The sequence below is a fragment of the Coregonus lavaretus genome (genome assembly GCF_964263955.1).
Source record: "Coregonus lavaretus genome assembly, chromosome: 21".
Classification (NCBI taxonomy): Eukaryota; Metazoa; Chordata; class Actinopteri; order Salmoniformes; family Salmonidae; genus Coregonus; species Coregonus lavaretus.
The window spans coordinates 42,706,313-42,725,335 of record NC_140008.1 but is presented as its reverse complement, the minus strand read 5'-3'; the positions used below and the strand labels follow the sequence as shown (position 1 = coordinate 42,725,335).

Here is a 19,023-nt window from a genome sequence, read left to right as displayed (position 1 = left end):
CCAGGTCTAGTTAAGGGGGTGTTGTTGTGCTGGACTGTTGTCTTGGTCTGTGCTGACTGGCGTGTGTTCACCTGCTGTTCCAGCTCCACCTGCCTTACCTCCAGCTGGGTGAATGTATCCTTCATTTCAATGAGGGAGTAGTACTCTGTGCTGGGAAGTTGACTCTCCGCTTGGGGTTGCTCTGTGGGGTTATTTAATGAAGAGGTCTGGTCTGACCCGCTCGGGGTGGGGGTATCTTTCTCAAGGGAGAGCTTCTCCTGCTGAGCTATTTCTTTGATTAGGTGAACGTCCAGTTGGAACTGTTTGGTGTTGCCCTGTACCAATACTGTTCCAGATTTATAGAGATTTATATCAGATGACTCAGAGTCCTCGTTGTCCAGTATCCTGAATTTCCACCCATCGCTAACACCCCCCCTCTTAACAGAGGGGTAGTGTGCTAGTATAGCACTGTGTCATGCCAGGGGATGGTCTGTGTGGAAGATAAGGTTGCTTATGTTCCCATTTTTATAAAAGACAGCAAAAAGTGTCTCCTGATTTCCCATAAGGAGCTTCATTTTGTACTCTTTTCGTGTCTTATCATTCTTTACATTCAGAGGGTACTGTATTTTAATGACCTCTAAACAGCGGGAGGGTACTTCTAAGGCCTCTCCATTTGGTTGGGGTAGACTGTGCGACTCTCCTGCCATTGTTGGGCTCAAGGGCTTTGACACCTCTCACTTCACACGTCAGTGCTAATTGAAGTTGTATCTCTTTGTACTAGCAAGCTTGGTAGCCTTAGCATTCAGTCCTTATAATGTAAAATATATCATTTTAATGTATTTTTCTTCTTGGTTTTTGAAAGTAAAAAATAGCTTCAGACTAAACATTACTCACTCAGTTCCAGGTTGGATGGTGTTTTCAGGTTTCTGTTTGTTTGCCAGAGCATTTGCTGAATACCTTGGGAATAGTAATCCTTGGTAGTAGAAAGCCTTCCAGGTAATTCCAGGTAATTCCGTCCATAATCAGGTTGTAGGTTTGGAGTTTAGATTTGTAATGAAGGTTATGTTGTGGAGGGTAGCAACCCGTATATGTCCCTGCCAAAAAATCCAAGTTTATCTAACTAAATCTATATTTTTTGTAAAAACATGCTGAAGAATGCAGGAGCAATGTCTTTGAGCTCTCTCTCTCTCTCTCTCTCTCTCTCTCTCTCTCTCTCTCTCTCTCTCTCTCTCTCTCTCTCTCTCTCTCACTCACTCACTCACTCACTCACTCACCTCAGTCAGTCACCTCACACAAATCCAATGTAGTGTGCAGTTCTGATCAGTGGGCGTTGAGTACTGTACAGGCTTCCAGCTGTGCTGATTGGGTCTTTAGAGAGAGAGAGAGAGAGATGAAAAGCTGCTCAGACTGAGTGGAGCCATTACTGGGGGGGGGGGGGGGGGGGACAGAGAGAGAGGGGGGACAGAAACACAGAGACTCTGGGGTCAGCTGGAATGCTGTGTGTGTGTGTGTGTGTGTGTGTGTGTGTGTGTGTGGAGCTGCTACACTGTTCCTTTAACTAGGTCTACTGTAACCCATAATGTGCTTAAAGTATAGAGTCTTAATGAAGCCACATTTTCATTGTTCTTTCGGACACTGAAAGAGTGTATGGCGTGTTGATAGAACACATTATGGGAATATGTGTTCATCTGCTTCCAAATGTACTGGAAATCTGCTCCCAGTTCAGTGCAAACTCCTCATTGGCCCTCCAATTGAATGTACTGTAATGTACTGCCTCGGTGTGTGTGTGTGTTGTTGTCGTTTTTAAGTGTGTTTGTGGCTCTTCTCTAAGTGTGTGTGTGTCTCCTCTCTCCCCAGCTGTCGGACCAGCAATAGGAAGAGCCTGATTGTGACATCCAGCACCTCTCCTACACTACCCAGACCACACTCACCACTACATGGACACCCAGGTAAGACACAGACACACACACACACACACACACATAACCCTCATTAAAAGGGAGACTTTATATGGTCTTTCTTAGAGTACATTTATTCCATTGCAGTTCATCATAGCATAAACAAAGAGCATGCTGTTTCTCTCTGGGGATTTTCAGCAGAAAAGTCCACATGTGGTCCACCAGAAATACAGCAGCACATCGGTGTTTTCCATAAGTACAGGGAGTAGCCAGTCAAATAGAAAAAGTAGCCAGCCAGGGAGTTCCAGGAAAATTGCAGAACGAGCTCTATTTTGGTGGCCTCTGGAACATTCTAATGCCTTGATTCCATCCAAAATACACAGCTAAATTATTGAAAACGTTAAAGGGATACTTCAGGATTTTGGCAATGAGACCATTTATCTGCTTGCATAGAGTCAGATTAAATTGTGGATACCATTTTTTATGTCTCTGTAAAAATCCTCACAGCCGTTTTCCATACTAAAACGGGAAGTAGAACTTGGTGTGCACCAGTTTACCATGTACAGTAGGCTTCAGTTGGCTCACCATGTGAGTCATCAAAATTACGATCTTGCGTTTGGGCCTTTCCGGCAGTCTTTGTGGTTTTCATGCCGGGAGGCATGAATCGTACAGTTGTAAACTAACAAATAACTTTTCAAGTTAGACGCCATGTATATTAGATAATATACAGCACCAACTGCATAAATATCTGATAGGGTCCATTATCTGCTACCTGGACTTTAACAACCTTACCTCCCAGATTGGTAAAAATAGTTGTGGTATTGAGTAGAAAGATGAATTTACAATTAAAATGACTGAAAATGTATGAATTCAGTGTGTTAGTTGTTTTGGATATTGTCTAGGCCTAGGCCTATATGATCAGGATTATTTACTAAGTAAGATAACCTTTTTTAACATTAAACCTGTCTTCTCTTGAGATTAAAGTCATATTTGTAGTTTTACTGCAAGATATGAATTGCCACAATGTTATTTGTTCTTAAAATTATGTATTTTATTGGCTCTGCTGCTGTGGACACATAGGGTAAGGAAACCAATGTGTCATTCTGTAATTTAGGTGAACTATCCCTTTAACAGTTTGGCCTGTCAATCAATCACTTTAGGTGGTATTGTAAGGGGATGGGGCAGGATGTGTGTAAATCATAGAGTTAGTAGGGGTTCAGACCTGTCAATCAATCACTGTGGGTGGGACTAGATTAGTAATCTAGTCAGAAAAATTATTCTAGTTTACTTTTTGAATGTCATTTATTGTAGCAAAATGTAATCTAGTATACTCTTTCAATGTAGTTTATAGTGGCAAAAACCTAAGGAAAAGGTTGAGTTCTGTCAAGTAAATATGTACTACCTGTTGAGAAACAAAATAGAATTGCTGGAAAATGGTTTTAAAAATGCAAACATTTTCAGGGGGAGGACCCCCAGACCCCCCACCAGATTGTGCACCCCCACTTTTATACAGTGTCAGGCGCCCATGAATAGACCTACAGCTATGATTGAAGAATGAGGCAGGTGTTAAACAATCAAATCAGTAGGCCTATATCAATATATGTAATACTACCATACAGTGCATTCGGAAAGTATTCAGACCTCTTGACTTTTTTCACATTTTGTTACGTTACAGCCTTATACTAAAATTGATATATTTTTTTATAATCCTCAACAATCTACACCCAATACCCTATAATGACAAAGCAAAAACAGGTTTTTAGAAATGTTTGCAAATTTCCAAAAAATAAAAAACAACAACTGAAAAATTACATTTACATAAGTATTCAGACCCTTTACTCTGTACTTTGTTGAAGCACCTTTGGCATCGATTACAGCCTTGAGTCTTCTTGGGTATGATGCTACAAGCTTGGCACACCTGTATTTGGGGAATTTCTCCCATTCTTCTCTGCAGATCCTCTCAAGCTCTGTCAGGTTGGATAGGGAGCGTTGCTGCACAACTATTTTCAGGTCTCTCCAGAGATGTTCGATCGGGTTCAAGTCCGGGCTCTGGCTGGGCCACTCCAGGACATTCAGAGTCTTGTCCCGAAGCCACTCCTGCGTTGTCTTCGCTGTGTGCTTAGGATCAGGTGAACCTTCGCCCCAGTCTGAGGACCTGAGCTCTCTGGAGCAGGTTTTTATCAAGGATCTCTCTGTACTTTGCTCCATTAATCTTTCCCTCGATCCTGACTAGTCTCCCAGTCCCTGCCGCTGAAAAACATCCCCACAGCATGATGCTGCCACCACCATGCTTCACCGTAGGGATGGTGCCATGTTTCCTCCAGACGTGACGCTTGGCATTCAGGCCAAAGAGATCAGTCTTTCATCAGACCAGAGAATCTTCTTTCTCATGGTCTGAGTCCTTTAGGTGCCTTTTGGCAAACTCCAAGCGGACTGTCATGTGCCTTTTTACTGAGGAGCGGCTTCCGTCTGGCCACTCTACCATAAAGGCCTGATTGGTGGAGTGCTGCAGAGATGGTTGTCCTTCTGGAAGGTTCTCCCATCTCCACAGAGGAACTCTGGTGCTCTGTCAGAGTGACCATCAGGTTCTTGGTCATCTCCCTGACCAAGGCCATTCTCCCCCGTTTGCTCAGTTTGGCCGGGCGGCCAGCTTTAGGAAGAGTCTTGGTGGTTCCAAACTTCTTCCATTTAAGAATGATGGAGACCACTGTGTTCTTGGGGACCTTCAATGCTGCATAATTATTTTGGTACCCTTCCCCAGATCTGTGCCTCGACACAATCCTGTCTCAGAGCTCTACGGACAATTCCTTCGACCTCATGGCTTGGTTTTTTTCTCTGACATGCACTGTCAACTGTGGGAGCTTATATAGACAGGTGTGTGCCTTTCCAAATCATGTCCAATCAATTGAATTTACCACAGGTGGACTCCAATCAAGTTGTAGAAACATCTAAAGGATGATCAATGTAAACAGGATGCACCTGAGCCTAATTTCGAGTCTCAAAGGAAAGGGTCTGAATACTTTTGCCCAAATTCCTAAAAACCTGTTTTCGCTTTGTCATAATGGGGTATTGTGTGTAGATTGATGAGGGGAATAATGCATTTATGGCTGTAATGTAACAAAATGTGGAACAAGGGAAGAATTCTGAATACTTTCCGAATTTGCTTTTAGAATTTTCTCTATTTTCTTTTATTATATTTTGGACCAGAATGAGGCTCTCTCTCCACTACCTATTGTTCTTGCAGTGAGGATTCAACATCTTCATAGAATGTTTTCATAATTTATCTGCAGATAATCGGCAAAAAGCAGTAGTAGCCTACCAGTATGCAAATTAGGGAGGCAAATGAACGACTCTCTCACCGATGCGTTTGTATTTGTATTTGTATATATTAAGGATACCTATTAGCTCTTCCTGGGGTCCAGCAGCATTAAGGCAGTTATATACAATTTAAAATATTACATGACATTACACTTTTCACAACACATTAAGTGTGTTCCCTCAGGCCACTACTCTACTACCACATATCTACAATACAAAATCCATGTGTACGTGTGTGTAGAGTGCGTGTCTTATCATGTGTATGTGTGTCTGTGCCTGTGTGTGTGTGTCTCTTCACAGTCCCTTTACACAGAGCTTTACATGCATATTATTAATGTTAGCTCTCGGTGTACATTTAAGGGCCAGCCGTGCTGCCCTGTTCTGAGCCAATTGTACTTTTCAGAGGTCCCTCTTTGTGGCACCAGACCACACGACTGAACAGTAGTCTAGGTGCGGCAAAACGAGAGCCTGTAGGACCTGCCTTGTTGATAGTGTTGTTGAAAAGGCAGAGCAGCGCTTTATTGGACAGACTTCTCCCCATCTTAGCTAATGTTGTATCCACATGATTTGACCATGACAGTATGATTTATGAATAGCAAAGGGATATACAGTATATTGACTTTATTCAGTCAAGTCAACACCTTTTATAAACTAGTCAACACAGCTGTTCGGTCGTCAATCAAAGAACAGTAAATAACCTATGAGCCCCTCTCTCCGTGGCTGGCTATAGGTCTATGAAACATGCGAAAGAAAATGAATGTGCCACAAAACAATAATTAAGTGGATTTCAACTCATCGTTACCACTTACATTACATGGGACGTGTAAATTCACTCACAGGAGACAATGAAGAGGCATCATGCTCTCTCTCCTCCGTGAAAATCTATTTCACTGCAGCCAACCACAGAGCATAAAAATTACACAGGTACAGAGAGGCGGGACAGACAGCAGTGTTTTGCTGTCATCGCTTGCTTTGTGACAGAGGCGCCTGTCCTATCAGTAGATCACTAGAAGATGCATTGTCACGATCGTTGACAAATGAAGCGGACCAAGGCACAGCGTGATAAGCGTACATTCTTTATTAGTGTACACAACACGAAGCAAAACAATAAACAAACGATACGTGAAGTCCTAGGTTACAACACAAACCTCTACGGAACAAGATCCCACAATAAACTAGTGAAAACAGGCTACCTAAGTATGGTCCCCAATCAGAGACAACGAGCTACAGCTGCCTCTGATTGGGAACCACCCTGGCCAACATAGATCAAAACGAACTAGAACCAAAAACATAGAAAACAAAACATAGAAAATCCACACCCTGGCTCAACATATAAGAGTCCCCAGAGCCAGGGTGTGACATGCATATCGTTCATTCTAGTGGGAGAAAGGCTATACAGACTTTTCTGATAGCAAATTGAAACTTTTAAATAAATAAAGATTAATTAGTTAATTTATGAAGTGGAAAAAGTAGCCGGCTGACAATGAGTAGGGTGTCCAATCAAAAATGCATATTTTGACCATGGGTAAAATACTATATTAATTTTGTAGATAATCCTCTATGAAAACCAATGGTTCAAACCTTATGGCTCTATCATAATCCGTTCAAAGGTTATTGGAGTTTTCACCCTTGTAGGATGGCCAGAATTAGGGTGACTAAATCAATAGAGGCCAGAGAAAAAAAGTGGTCAAAAATCAGCTAGGCTGGATTCTGTGCAAGAACTACCTGACCGGCTCACTTTCCCATTGAACTTTTCATCTTTCTTCTCGAATATGCAGGACATAAATTAATATAGAGGTAAGATGGACATCGATTTTGAGACATGACATGTACAGTAGTATACGCTTGTCATATTAATTAGAAATTCTCACAAAATCAAGTGTATCTCTGTGAAATGTCAATGGCGCACTGATACCAAGCTTTTTATTTTGAAAACCTTTTACATTTAATTCAGCTCGTGTCATGCTAATTTAGCCTTTTGCGACCTGCAGAAACAACTTTGAAGACGTCGACCACAAAATGTAAAAATCCTCAAAAGTTACGAGAAACCTGCACTGCTATGTCAACAAAGCTCAGTGCTTATTATCGGAAGTATTAGTTTGAGAAATCCGACTTTTTTGATATAATGCTAATGATATGTTAGAGAAAGACCCAACTGAATGATTCAGAACATGAATAATCATATTTGCCTTGGTAAAATGTATTTATTAACATAAGGAAGTTAAATTTAATCACCAAAGCGTGTTTTCATGCACTCTGGGCAGAGTGGGTGGACACCTTACAATGAGTCTGTTACTGGCTGTTTAGCCGTTTAGCTGACAAAACACTGTACATACAATTATATATTTATTTGCATACGACCCAATTAGGAGCTGAGAATACACACTGAGCTCTGCACAGTCAGGGACTAGTGGCTCTGCTGTTCCTGTGACATTAGAGTGTGTGTGTGTGTGTGTGTGTGGATAGAACCGGAACCACTGCATGTGGAGACAACCGTTCCATAACATGGCAAAGTGCCAACACAGCATGGATCCACCCATCAAGTCACACATACAGAGAACACACATTCAGTAAATTGTGTTCAATGGTTGTGTAGTCAGAGTCACTGTCTCTGGGGATTGTGTGCGTGTCTGTGTGTGTGTGTGTGCGCTAGGGGTGTGAACGGTTAAATGTTAAAACGCTTAAACAAAATTGGGATCCTTAATGTTAAGGATAATCTCTAATGGAAAAACAATGTTTTTTTGTGTTTTTTTCCCCCACTAAATTGTTATCTAAGTGCAGCTGGCTCGCCTGCTCTTACTCTTTGCTAATGATGTGAGTGTGTGTTCAGTCTTCGGTCTGCTGCATGTAGAATATCCTAGCCTATTCATTGATAGGCCCTGCTTTACTGAAGTTGCGAAATACAATATTCCATTGCGAGATACAGCTTTTGATTGCCGATAGATAGGTCTAGTGCATGGTTCTGACTCCGTCTGCCTGGTGGCCGACCTGCCTATACTGTGTCCCTCCCCTCTCTCTCCCTCCCTCGCTAGCTCGCTATTAAAGATTTGAGTGGTTGTGTTCTCGGAAGTACGGCAACTAATCTGTCTCCTCCATTCCAAAAATACTGAATTTTAGGAGTCGATTCCTAGCGGAAGACGTTTTCTTTCTACTGAATGTCTTGTTAAGTCACGGTATTTAACAAACTTTAAAGTGCTTTATTAGGAGAGAGTGGTCTGTGTGCAGGCAGCATACAGGCAGGCTGCGGGCGGCAGCTCAAGATTATTTGATTGACAGTTCTGGTCACCTAGTGATGGACGTTAATCCCGGTTCAGAAGGGGCATTCCTATACAGACAAGTAAAATGCCTGTTCAGTGGCGCTTCAAAACTATCTCCAGAGAAGCTTTTGTACCCTTACAGACAAACAAACATGCCGTAGCCGAGGCGCTTTCAATGGTATTTAAATGCGGTAGATATAACGTCATTGCCCGGCCCTAGCGGTCATACGTAATAGGACCATTAATCTGCATTGTGAATTGATGTGGAATTGTATGTTTTTTTCTGAATTTTATGATGTTTAAACGTTAAGCAAAATTGTCCATTTGTCACATCCCTAGCAGGCACATGCATGCGTGCCTGTGTGTTTCTCTCTGTTCAAGTGTGTCTCGAGCCCTGATGTAGCAGCCTAATGTAATCTGACAGGTTTAGGTGAATGCTCTGACAGCTTGTCATGCCTCCCACCACACACACACGCATGCACGCACACACACCCCTCTTCCAAAGAGATAGAGATAGAGAATGAGAGGAAAGTGTAGGAGAGATAGAGAAAGGATGAAAGGAGAGGGAGAGAGTAACAGACAGACAGGAAATCCCAGCACTGTCGCAACAGGGGCTGTGGCCGTGTGTTCTTATTGGTGGATTAAAGTTGAGCCTAGTGACATTTACTGAAATGCAATCACAACCAGCTTATTTCCTCAACAGGAAATAATTAAACTGTATAGGCTGTGTCGTGGAAATTCTAATCAAGTGAGAGAGACTTTGCCGTTTCTTCAAACAATCATCTTTATTTGTTATCGATTAATTATTGCAATAATGGAGCTGGTCAACGACCACCCGTAGGTGATTAGTTGAGAGCCCAACAAACAGGAAATGCTGACGTCTTATATAGTGGACCTAAAAATGCTTAGTCATGCCTGGTTCCACCCCTCCCTGGCAGATCAGGGCATCATAAGCTACCTTGTTTTCTTCTTGTGGCTATGTGTATCGGGTCATAGCGCACAAACTGATAACGTTAGTTCCGTTACTCCTCTCTGTTCAAGCCAGCCTCTGTTCTCTTCATATCTAATTTTTTAAAAACATTTTAGTCATTTAGTAGACGCTCTTATCCAGAGCGACTTACAGTTAGTGAGTGCATACATTTTTCATACTGGCCCCCCGTGGGAATCGAACCCACATCCCTGGCGTTGCAAGCGCCATGCTCTACCAACTGAGCTACAGCTGTGCCCTTGGAAGATAGTAAAAGACAGGATGGACTGAGACACTGTGGTCACTCTCAGAGGGTCTTTGTCTTGACCATGTGACTAAGTTGAACAGAGGCAGAGTGGAAAAATACCAGCTCCTTCTTACAAGACCTTCAAACAGACAGTGGAAATTAACAGGTTTAAGGCTCATATAGCGCATGTGCATAACAAAGTTTAGCATTAAGAACTATAAAGTAATTATTCTTTACATTGTTTCTGCTACACAAGCTTAAAGAGGTTATACAGGATTTTTCCCTCACAGCTGTCAAGCACACACGCTCACACGCATGCACACACACTTTGGGTTGCAGGACATGCTGGAGGAGAGAAGCAATGAACTTGACCTCTGGCTTCTATTGGCTTTTCTCTTATCGTTCCCTCTAGAGCACAAACACACACATATGCACTCAGTGGCCAGTTAATTATGTACACCACCTCGTTCACGTAAATGGTTCACTCCTACAGTCAGTGAGTCACGTGGCCGTGGCTTGCTATACTGAGCAACAATATAAACGCAGTTCAGTTCATGTAAGGAAATCAGTCAATAAATGCATTAGGCCCTAATCTATGGATTTAACATCTGGGCAGGGGTGCAGCCATGGGTGGGCCTGGGAGGGCATTGATCCACCCACTTGGGAGCCAGGCCCACCCACTGGGGAGCCAGGCCCAGCCAATCATAATTCGTTTTTCCCCACAAAAGGGCTTTATTACAGACAGAAATACTCCTCAGTTTCATCAGCTGTCCAGGTGGCTGGTCTCAGATTATCCCGCAGGTGAAGAAATCGGATGTGGAGGTCCTGGGCTGGCGTGGTCTGCGGTTGTGAGGCCGGTTGGATGTACTACCAAATTCTCTAAAACGACGTTGGAGGCGGCTTATGGTCTGTCAACAGCTCTGGTGGACATTCCTGCAGTCAGCATGTCAATTGCACGCTCCCTCTAAACTTGAGACATCAGTGGCATTGTGTTGTGTGACAAAACTGCAAATGTTTTGTGTCCTTTTATTGTCCCCAGCACAAGTTGCACCTGTGTAATGATCATGCTGTTTAATCAGCTTCTATTAAGGCAAATCGTCCAGGTCCTGAGGCAGTAAAGCATCCCCAAACCATCACACCACCACCACCATGCTTGACCTTTGGTATTATGTTCTTACTGTGGAATGCAGAGTTTGGTTTTCGCCAGGCATTACTTGAACCATGTCGTCCAAAAAGTTATACTTTTGAATCATCTGTCCGTAGAACGTTCTTCCAAGAGTCTTGATGATCATCCAGGTGCATTTTGGCAAACTTGAGTCAACTTTTTGGACGAGATGGGTCCCATTATGCATGGCGAAAACCAAACACTGCATTCCACAGTAAGAACATTACATTTTACATTTTAGCATCATACCAAAGGTCAAGCATTGTGGTGGTGGTGTGATGGTTTGGGGATGCTTTACTGCCTCAGGACCTGGACGACTTGCCTTAATAGAAGGAACCATAAATTCTGCTCTGTATCAGAGAATTCTACAGGAGAATGTCAGACCATCCGTCTGTGAGCTGAAGCTGAAGCGCAGCTGGGTCATGCAGCAAGACAATGATCCAAAACACACAATCAAGTCTACATGAAAATTGCTAAAAAGCAACAAATTTGGAAGTTTTGGAATGGCCTAGTCAAAGTCCTGACCTAATCCCAATTGAGATGTTGTGGCAGGACTTGAAACGAGCAGTTCATGCTTGAAAACCCACACGTCACTGAGTTAAAGCAGTTCTGCATGGAAGAGTGGGCCAAAATTCCTCCACAGCAACGTGAGAGACTGATCAACAACTACAGGAAGCATTTGGTTGGAGTCATTGCAGCTAAAGGTGGCACAACCAGTTATTGAGTGTAAGGGGACAATTACTTTTTCACACAGGGGAATTGGGTGTTGCATAACTTTGTTTATGAAATAAATGAAATAAATATGTAATTGTTGTGTTATTTGTTCAGTTATGTTCCCTTTATCTAATATTAGGTTTTGGTTGAAGATCTGATAACATTCAGTATCACAAATATGCAAAAGTAGAGAAAATTAGAAAGAGGGCAAATACTTTTTCATAGCACTGTAAGCTTTTTGTGCGTATGGAAAATTTCTGGGATCTTTTATTTCAGCTCATGAAACATGGGACCAACACTTTACATGTAGCGTTTATATTTTTGTTCAGTACACATTACCTTCAGAACGTATTCACATCTCTTGACTTTTTCCACATTTTGTTGTGTTACAAAGTGGGATTAAAATTGATTTAATTGTCTGTTTTTTTTGGCAACGATCTACACAAAATACTCATGTCAAAGTGGAAGAAAAATGTGTAACAAAAAATATTTAAAAAATACAAGTTTCAATCACCTGAGTCAATACATGTTAGAATCAGCAATTACAGCTATGAGTGTTTTGGGGTACATCTCTAAGAGCTTTGCACACCTGGATTGTACAATATTGCACATTATAATTGTTTAAAATTCTTCAAGCTTAGAGACTTTGTTGATTATTGCTAAACAGCAATTTTCAAGACTTGCCATAGATTTTCAAGCCAATTTCAGTCAAAACTGTAACTAGGCCACATTTAGGAACATTCAATGTAGTCTTCGTAAGCAACTCCAGTGTATATTTGGCCTTGTGTTTTAGTTTATTGTCATGCTGAAAGGTGAATTTGTCTCCCAATGTCTGTTGGAAAGCAGACTGAACCCGGTTTTCCTCTAGGATTTTGCCTGTGCTTAGCTCTATTTTTTTTATCATAAAAAATGTCCTAGTCCTTGCTGATGACAAGCATATCCATAACATGATGCAGCCACCACCATGCTTGAAAATATGAAGAGTGATATGTGTTGTATTGGATTTGCCCCAAACACAACCTATTGTATTCAGGACATAAAGTTCATAGTGACTGGGTGTATTGATACACCATCCAAAGTCTAATTAACTTCCTCATGTTCAAAGGGATATTCAATGTCTGCGACATGGAACAAGGCTTGTCAACATGCTCAGACGACATGACTATGATACAAACCACTGTTAAGAAGCTCGAAACTGATGTGGCTAGCCTTAAGGAACAATGCATTCATTTACAAGGTTATATGCGAAGATCCAATATCAGGATCATGGGGGTAGCTGAGGACCCGGGCTTAAGTTCTACTTCATCGGTCTCAAAGTTATTGAAGGAAGCCCTCAAATTGGATTAAGACGTCCTTGTAGACCGCTCACATCGGGGCTCTCAATCTAGAAAGCCTGGCGGAAAACCTTGCGTCATTGTGGCTAAACTACACTACGATCAGGATTGTATGTTCTTCGGCGTGCCAGAGAATTTAGCCCACTTCGATGCAACGGAGCACCCTCTCTATCTTCCCAGACTATGCCCCCAGCGTTGCTCGTGACCGTGCTGCTTTCAACGAGTCAAGAGTCTGCTCCGTGGACGGACCGACGTTCGGTATGGTGTGGCTTTTCCTGCCCTGCTCCGTATAACATTCAACGGCACCGAGAATGAGTTCCAAGACCCCCATAAGGCGATGGCCTTGGTAAAGGCAAACATTCTACCGAGGTAGGACAAAGCAAATGGCTGAATGTTCACCTATTTGACGATAAGGGTAATGGACGAATGTGTCTACCACTGTAGACTCAGTCTCTCTTTTGTAGATACTGTATAACGTTGCCAGTGGTATCAGTTGATGTTGTTATTATTAGGTAACGTTAGTGCCTTAGTTTTGGTGAGTCAATTCTCCTTTTGTTTTAACGTTTTATTTTATTACCACGAAGCTGCTCATTTCTATTTATTGATAGTACCCGTATCAAGGGTAGATAAAGCACAGTTTTATTATTAGGTTACGTCATTTCTTTAAAGATGTTGGTGCTAACTTAGTGGTATTGCTGTAAGATGTGATTTATAAAATGTTTTATACTTTCTTTTCAAACAGCCTAGTTTTGGGTTGTAAATAAGTATTTCTTATTTATTTATTATGCGCAACTTGTTTTAAATCCTTCACTATTTCAGCAGGGCTCTCTACTCTATAGGTTTAGTGTTCCCCACTACAAGCACATTCTGTGTGGATATCTTTCAGCAGGGCTCTCTACTCGATAGGTTTAGTGTTCCCCACTACAAGCACATCATGTGGATATCTTTGCGTGGGGATTAGCGGTTACCTTGTTCTATTAGGTGACCTGGGTGGGTTTTCTTTTTCATACCAGGCTTCAGAGTATTGTTTGTTTAGGTTTTTTATTCTTCTTAAACTTTATTTTTATTTTTATTTGCTATAAAAAATTAAAAATGGATCAGTTGTTATTGTAATCTGGCATCTATCCTTTTCCCACCTGACTTTACATGGGTAGGCCTAATATCATGAGAGGGACAGCTGGTTGCTCAGTCACTTTTGCTAGCTGGAATGTTAAATGTTTAAATCACCCAGTGAAACGTAAAATAGTTATTTCTCATTTAAATGAGCTTAAAGTAGATATCGCCTTTCTTCAGGAGACACATCTCCGCTCTTTCGACCACTCTCGTTTAAAAGGAGGGTGGATCGGTCAATCATATCATTCCAATGTTCATTCTAAAAGTAGAGGAGCAGCCATTTTAATTAGTAAAAACATACCGTTCGCAATGTTGAGGCAGACTCAGCAGGCCGTTTCATTATTGTAGTAGGAAGACTGTATAAACATTTATGCACCAAATTGGAATAACAGTTCATTCTTCCCAAATGTATTTTCTCGATTACCAAATATGGACACACGCCACCTAATGCTAGGTGCTGATATGAATTGTGTACTGTCACCCAATCTGGATCGTTGCTCTCCTAAGGTATCATCTTCATCAAAGACAGTATCCACAATTCAGCTATTTCTTAAGACAAATGGCATATCTGATGTGTGGCGTTTCCGCAATCCCACAGCTAGGGAGTATAATTTTTTTCTCACCAGTTCGTAAGACCTTCTCACATATAGACTACTTTTTTCTACACAATAGATTTCTGGCACTTAACAGAGTGTGATTACCAAGCTATAGTCATTTCCGATCATTCTCCTCTTACTATGAAACTACTTATACCAAATACACAGCCTAATTATCACCCTTGGTGGCTTAACTCACTACTGCTATTAGAAGAAACCTTTACTTGTATATAATCTCAAATTGAGCTATTTCTTGAGTTTAATCAAACCCCTGGAATGTCTCCTACAACAGTATGTGAATCAATGAAGGCTTATCTAAGGGGCCAAATTATCTCATACAGCGCAAGATTAAGGAAGTGCAATATTCAACGCCTAGGGGAACTTACAAATAAAATCTTGGATTTGGATATGGCATATTCACACTCTTCATCCGCAGATTTACTAAAACAACGTTTGACACTTCAGTCAGAGTTTGATCTTCTTTCAACTCGACAAGCTGAAAATCTAATTAGTCAATCTCAATACAAAAATTATGAACATGGAGAGAAATCAGGGAAAATGCTAGCACACCAGCTGCGTCAGAGAACCGCAAACCAAACCATACCTGAGATAACTGAATAGCTGGGTAACAAATGTATTGATCATTTGGAGGTCTATTCATGCTTTCATAACTTTTACTCACAATTATACACTTCGGAATCCGCTGGTAATGCTACCTTACTCGACACCTTCTTTGAGAACTTAGATATTCCTACAGTTGAACCTGAGAGAGCTGCTGAATTAGAAGGGCAGTTCTCTGTAGAAGAGATTGTGTTGGCAATTAAATCTATGCAGTGTGGTAAATCCCCTGGACCCAACGGATTTCCGAGCAAAATATTTGAGGAATCATTCTCCTCAAACTCTTTACCCTCAACAATGAGACAAGCATGTATTTCACTTATTCTGAAAAAGGAGAAGACACCTCTTGAGTGTGGTTCATATAGACCAATTTTATTTACTGAATTGCGATATAAAGATACTTTCTAAGATGATTGCCTGCCGTTTTGAGTCAGTACTTCCCTCCATTATCTCTACAGATCAAACTGGTTTTATTAAAAAACATCATTCTTTTTTCAACATCAGACATCTTTATAATATACTTTATAATCCCTCTTCATCTGACACTCCGGAGATATTGTTATCACTTGATGCTGAGAAGGCGTTTGATCGGGTGGAGTGGGATTATCTATTTTATACTCTCAATTTGGATTAGGTCCCAATTTTATGTCCTGGATCAAAGTCCTTTACTACTCCCCTATTGCTGCAGTGCGCACAAATAATAACCTTTCATCCTATTTCCAACTTCAATGTGGGACAAGACAGGTTTGTCCTCTATCCCCTCAGCTGTTTGCCATCGCAATTGGGCCTTTAGCCATAGCAATACGTAATAACACCACTATCAAAGCTATTCGAAGAGGGGGCTTAGAGCATAAGGTTTCACTCCATGCGGATGACATGCTATTATATAAGTCTGACCCTCTAACTGGTCTTCCAGAGATCCAGGTTCTACTAAAGACATTTGGTAAAATATACGGGTATAAGGTTCATCTACAAAAAAGTGAAGTGATGCCTATTAATCCTTCTGCCATGCAAAACATTTTAGTCATGTGCCCTTCAGAGTGACTACACATAAATTGAAATATTTGGGAATTTGGGTCACACACAATTTCAAAGATCTCTATAATGCTCAGCATATGTGGGAACTCCTTCAAGACTGTTGGAAAAGCATTCCAGGTGAAGCTGGTTGAGAGAATGCCAAGAGTGTGCAAAGCTGTCATCAAGGCAAAGGGTGGCTATTTGAAGAATCTCAAATATAAAAAAGATTTTGATTTGATTAACACTTTTTTGGTTACTGCATGATTCCATATGTGTTATTTCATAGTGTTGATGTCTTCAGTATTATTTTACAATGTAAGAAATACTAAAAATAAAGAAAAACCATTGAATGAGTAGGTGTGCCCAAACTTTTGACTGGTAGTGTATATGTCAAAAACATGCTGTAATTCAATTTAAAATAGTTCATCGGCTGCATTGGTCAAAGGCAAAATTATCCATGATTAGACCAAAAATAGATCCCACTTGTGACCGATGTAAGCAGGCTCCTGCTACTTTATTACACATGTTAAAATGTAAATGTAAAAATGTAAATGTTTTGGACTTTGACAGCTTCCTTCTGCCTTTATTGCATTATTTGGAGTGGCACCACAGGTGGCCCGTCTAAACAGTTCTGTGGGCAACATGCTGGCATTTACTACTCTTCTAGCTAGACGTCTATTTATAATAATAATAATATGCCATTTAGCAGACGCTTTTATCCAAAGCGACTTACAGTCATGCGTGCATAATTTTTTTGTGTATGGGTGGTCCCGGGGATCGAACCCACTACCTTGGCGTTACAAGCGCCGTGCTCTACCAGCTGAGCTACAGAGGACCACTGTAGCTTTTAAGTGGAAGGATCGGTTTCCTCCTACTTTTAACCATTGGAATAAGGAAGTTATGCAACATCTCAAGCTAGGGTTTGATTTGGTAGGGGATCCGTGTGTTCTGCTCTCTACCTGTTCTGTCTGTTATCTTTATAATCATAAAAAACTACAAATTAAAAAAACTACAAATTAAAAATAAAATAAAATCACTGCCTGACTGAGGAACCTTACAGATAATTGTATGTGTGGGGTACAGAGATTAGGTAGTCATTCAGAAATCATGGTAAACACTATTATTGCACACAGAGTGAGTCAATGCAACTTATTATGTAACTTGCCATAACAAACGGGTTGAATACTTATTGACTCAAGACATTTCTGCTTTTCATTTTTAATTAATTTGTACACATTTCTAAAACACATAATTCCACTTTGACATTATGGGGTATTGTGTGTAGGACAGTGACAAAAAATCTCAATTTAATCCATTTTAAATTCAGGTTCTAACACAACAAAATGTGGAAAAAGTCAAGGGGTGTGAACACATTCTGAAGGTACTGCATATAAAAGTGATACTTGTGTGTCCCAGGAAACCAGATAATGCTTTCTAAAAGCCTCTCTCACTTTAGTGGCTCCAGACTCGAGTCTCATTTACTGCTTATCTACCTCAGAGTTGGGCTCTTATGAACTGAGATCTGACCAGAGAGAGAGGGGGGATGAGAGAGAACGGGGGCGGGAGAGAGGTTGAGAGGAACAGAGAGGACATACATACAGGGACAGAGACACTGAAGGGGGTAGAGAGAGAGCAGAGAGAAATGACAGCACACAATAGAGGTGATACCAATAGGGAAAGTAAGAGAGCAGAAAAGAGAAACAGAGAGACACTGAAGGGGAGAGAGAGTGAGAGAGAGAAGGGTGGATGGCTCTCAGCTCCTCTTCTTACTGCTGGATTTGTGGCTTCTGGGCACTGGCATGTCATGGGCAGCATTCATAAACAACACAGTTCTCTATGTCTCTCTCTCTATCTATCTCTGCCCTTCAGCCGACTGTCTCTGCCCAGAAAGATGCTGTGGCTATTGTGTTACTGTGGCAACAGACCTAGTACCACTCTCAGTCTGTGCCCCATCTGGCGCCCCCTCTGCCAACCCAGTCGTGTGCCACTGCAATCTGGGAAAACATTAACAGCTAACTAACTACAACACAATTAAGATCATGATCAACAAGTGTCCATCTGTTCCCCAAATTCAGTTATACCTCACTTATACAAGTAACTTTACATTTGAGATACATTAGTAAAATACTGAAATTAGCCAAATGCAGCCAAAGACCATATTAAATAGCTTAAGGCTTCATAAAAGTGTGATAGCTTTATAGTGTTACTTTGTGCTGCTGCTGTGAAATAATTTGGCTCCTGAGAGCTATAAATACATAGTTGTGCTCCTGCTGTTGGTAAGGCTAGCAGATTTTTTAAGGAACAGAGTGTTCTCATCTCTTATAACTCACTCTGTGTGGAGGAGAGGGGTTCTGACTCAGAGAGATTAATTAGCACACTCCTCTACTGCAGAGTGGGATTTTAAACTGCTCGCTGTCTGATTTCCCAATGGTAACCCATATCTAAGAGAGCCACTCACTCCTAATGAGAGTTGCAGCCCTGTCAATCATCCAAAAAACAGTTTATGTTCACTTCTGTCTGTCTACACACAGACCTACTGGATTGTGTTTCTCTTCTCCACTCCCTCAGTTAGTTCCTATTGCTGATGGTCGGTCAGTCAGTCATTTAGTCAATCATTTAGTATGTAAGTAATTTAGTCAGTCAGCCAGTCAGTCAGTCAGTCAGTCATTTAGTCAGTCAGTCAGTCATTTAGTATGTCAGTCAATTAGTCAGTCAGTCAATCATTTATTCAGTCAGTCAGCCAGTCATTTAGTCAGTCAGTCAGTGTTAACTGCATCTGATTCCCCCTCAGCTCCAGCAG

General features: G+C 41.3%; 1 protein-coding gene across 1 annotated transcript in view; it reads left to right on the top strand.

Moving 5' to 3' along the window:
• The window catches only part of LOC311148626 (microtubule-associated serine/threonine-protein kinase 2-like), a gene marked incomplete at both ends in the record, with an annotated part of 94,816 nt that overhangs the window by 23,628 nt on the left and 52,165 nt on the right, over positions 1–19,023 (top strand). The window contains 2 exons of the mRNA XM_084185613.1: positions 1,837–1,928; positions 2,076–2,133. Of these exons, the coding sequence (XP_084041739.1) occupies positions 1,837–1,928; positions 2,076–2,133 (150 nt within the window). The remainder of the gene's footprint in view (positions 1–1,836; positions 1,929–2,075; positions 2,134–19,023) is intronic.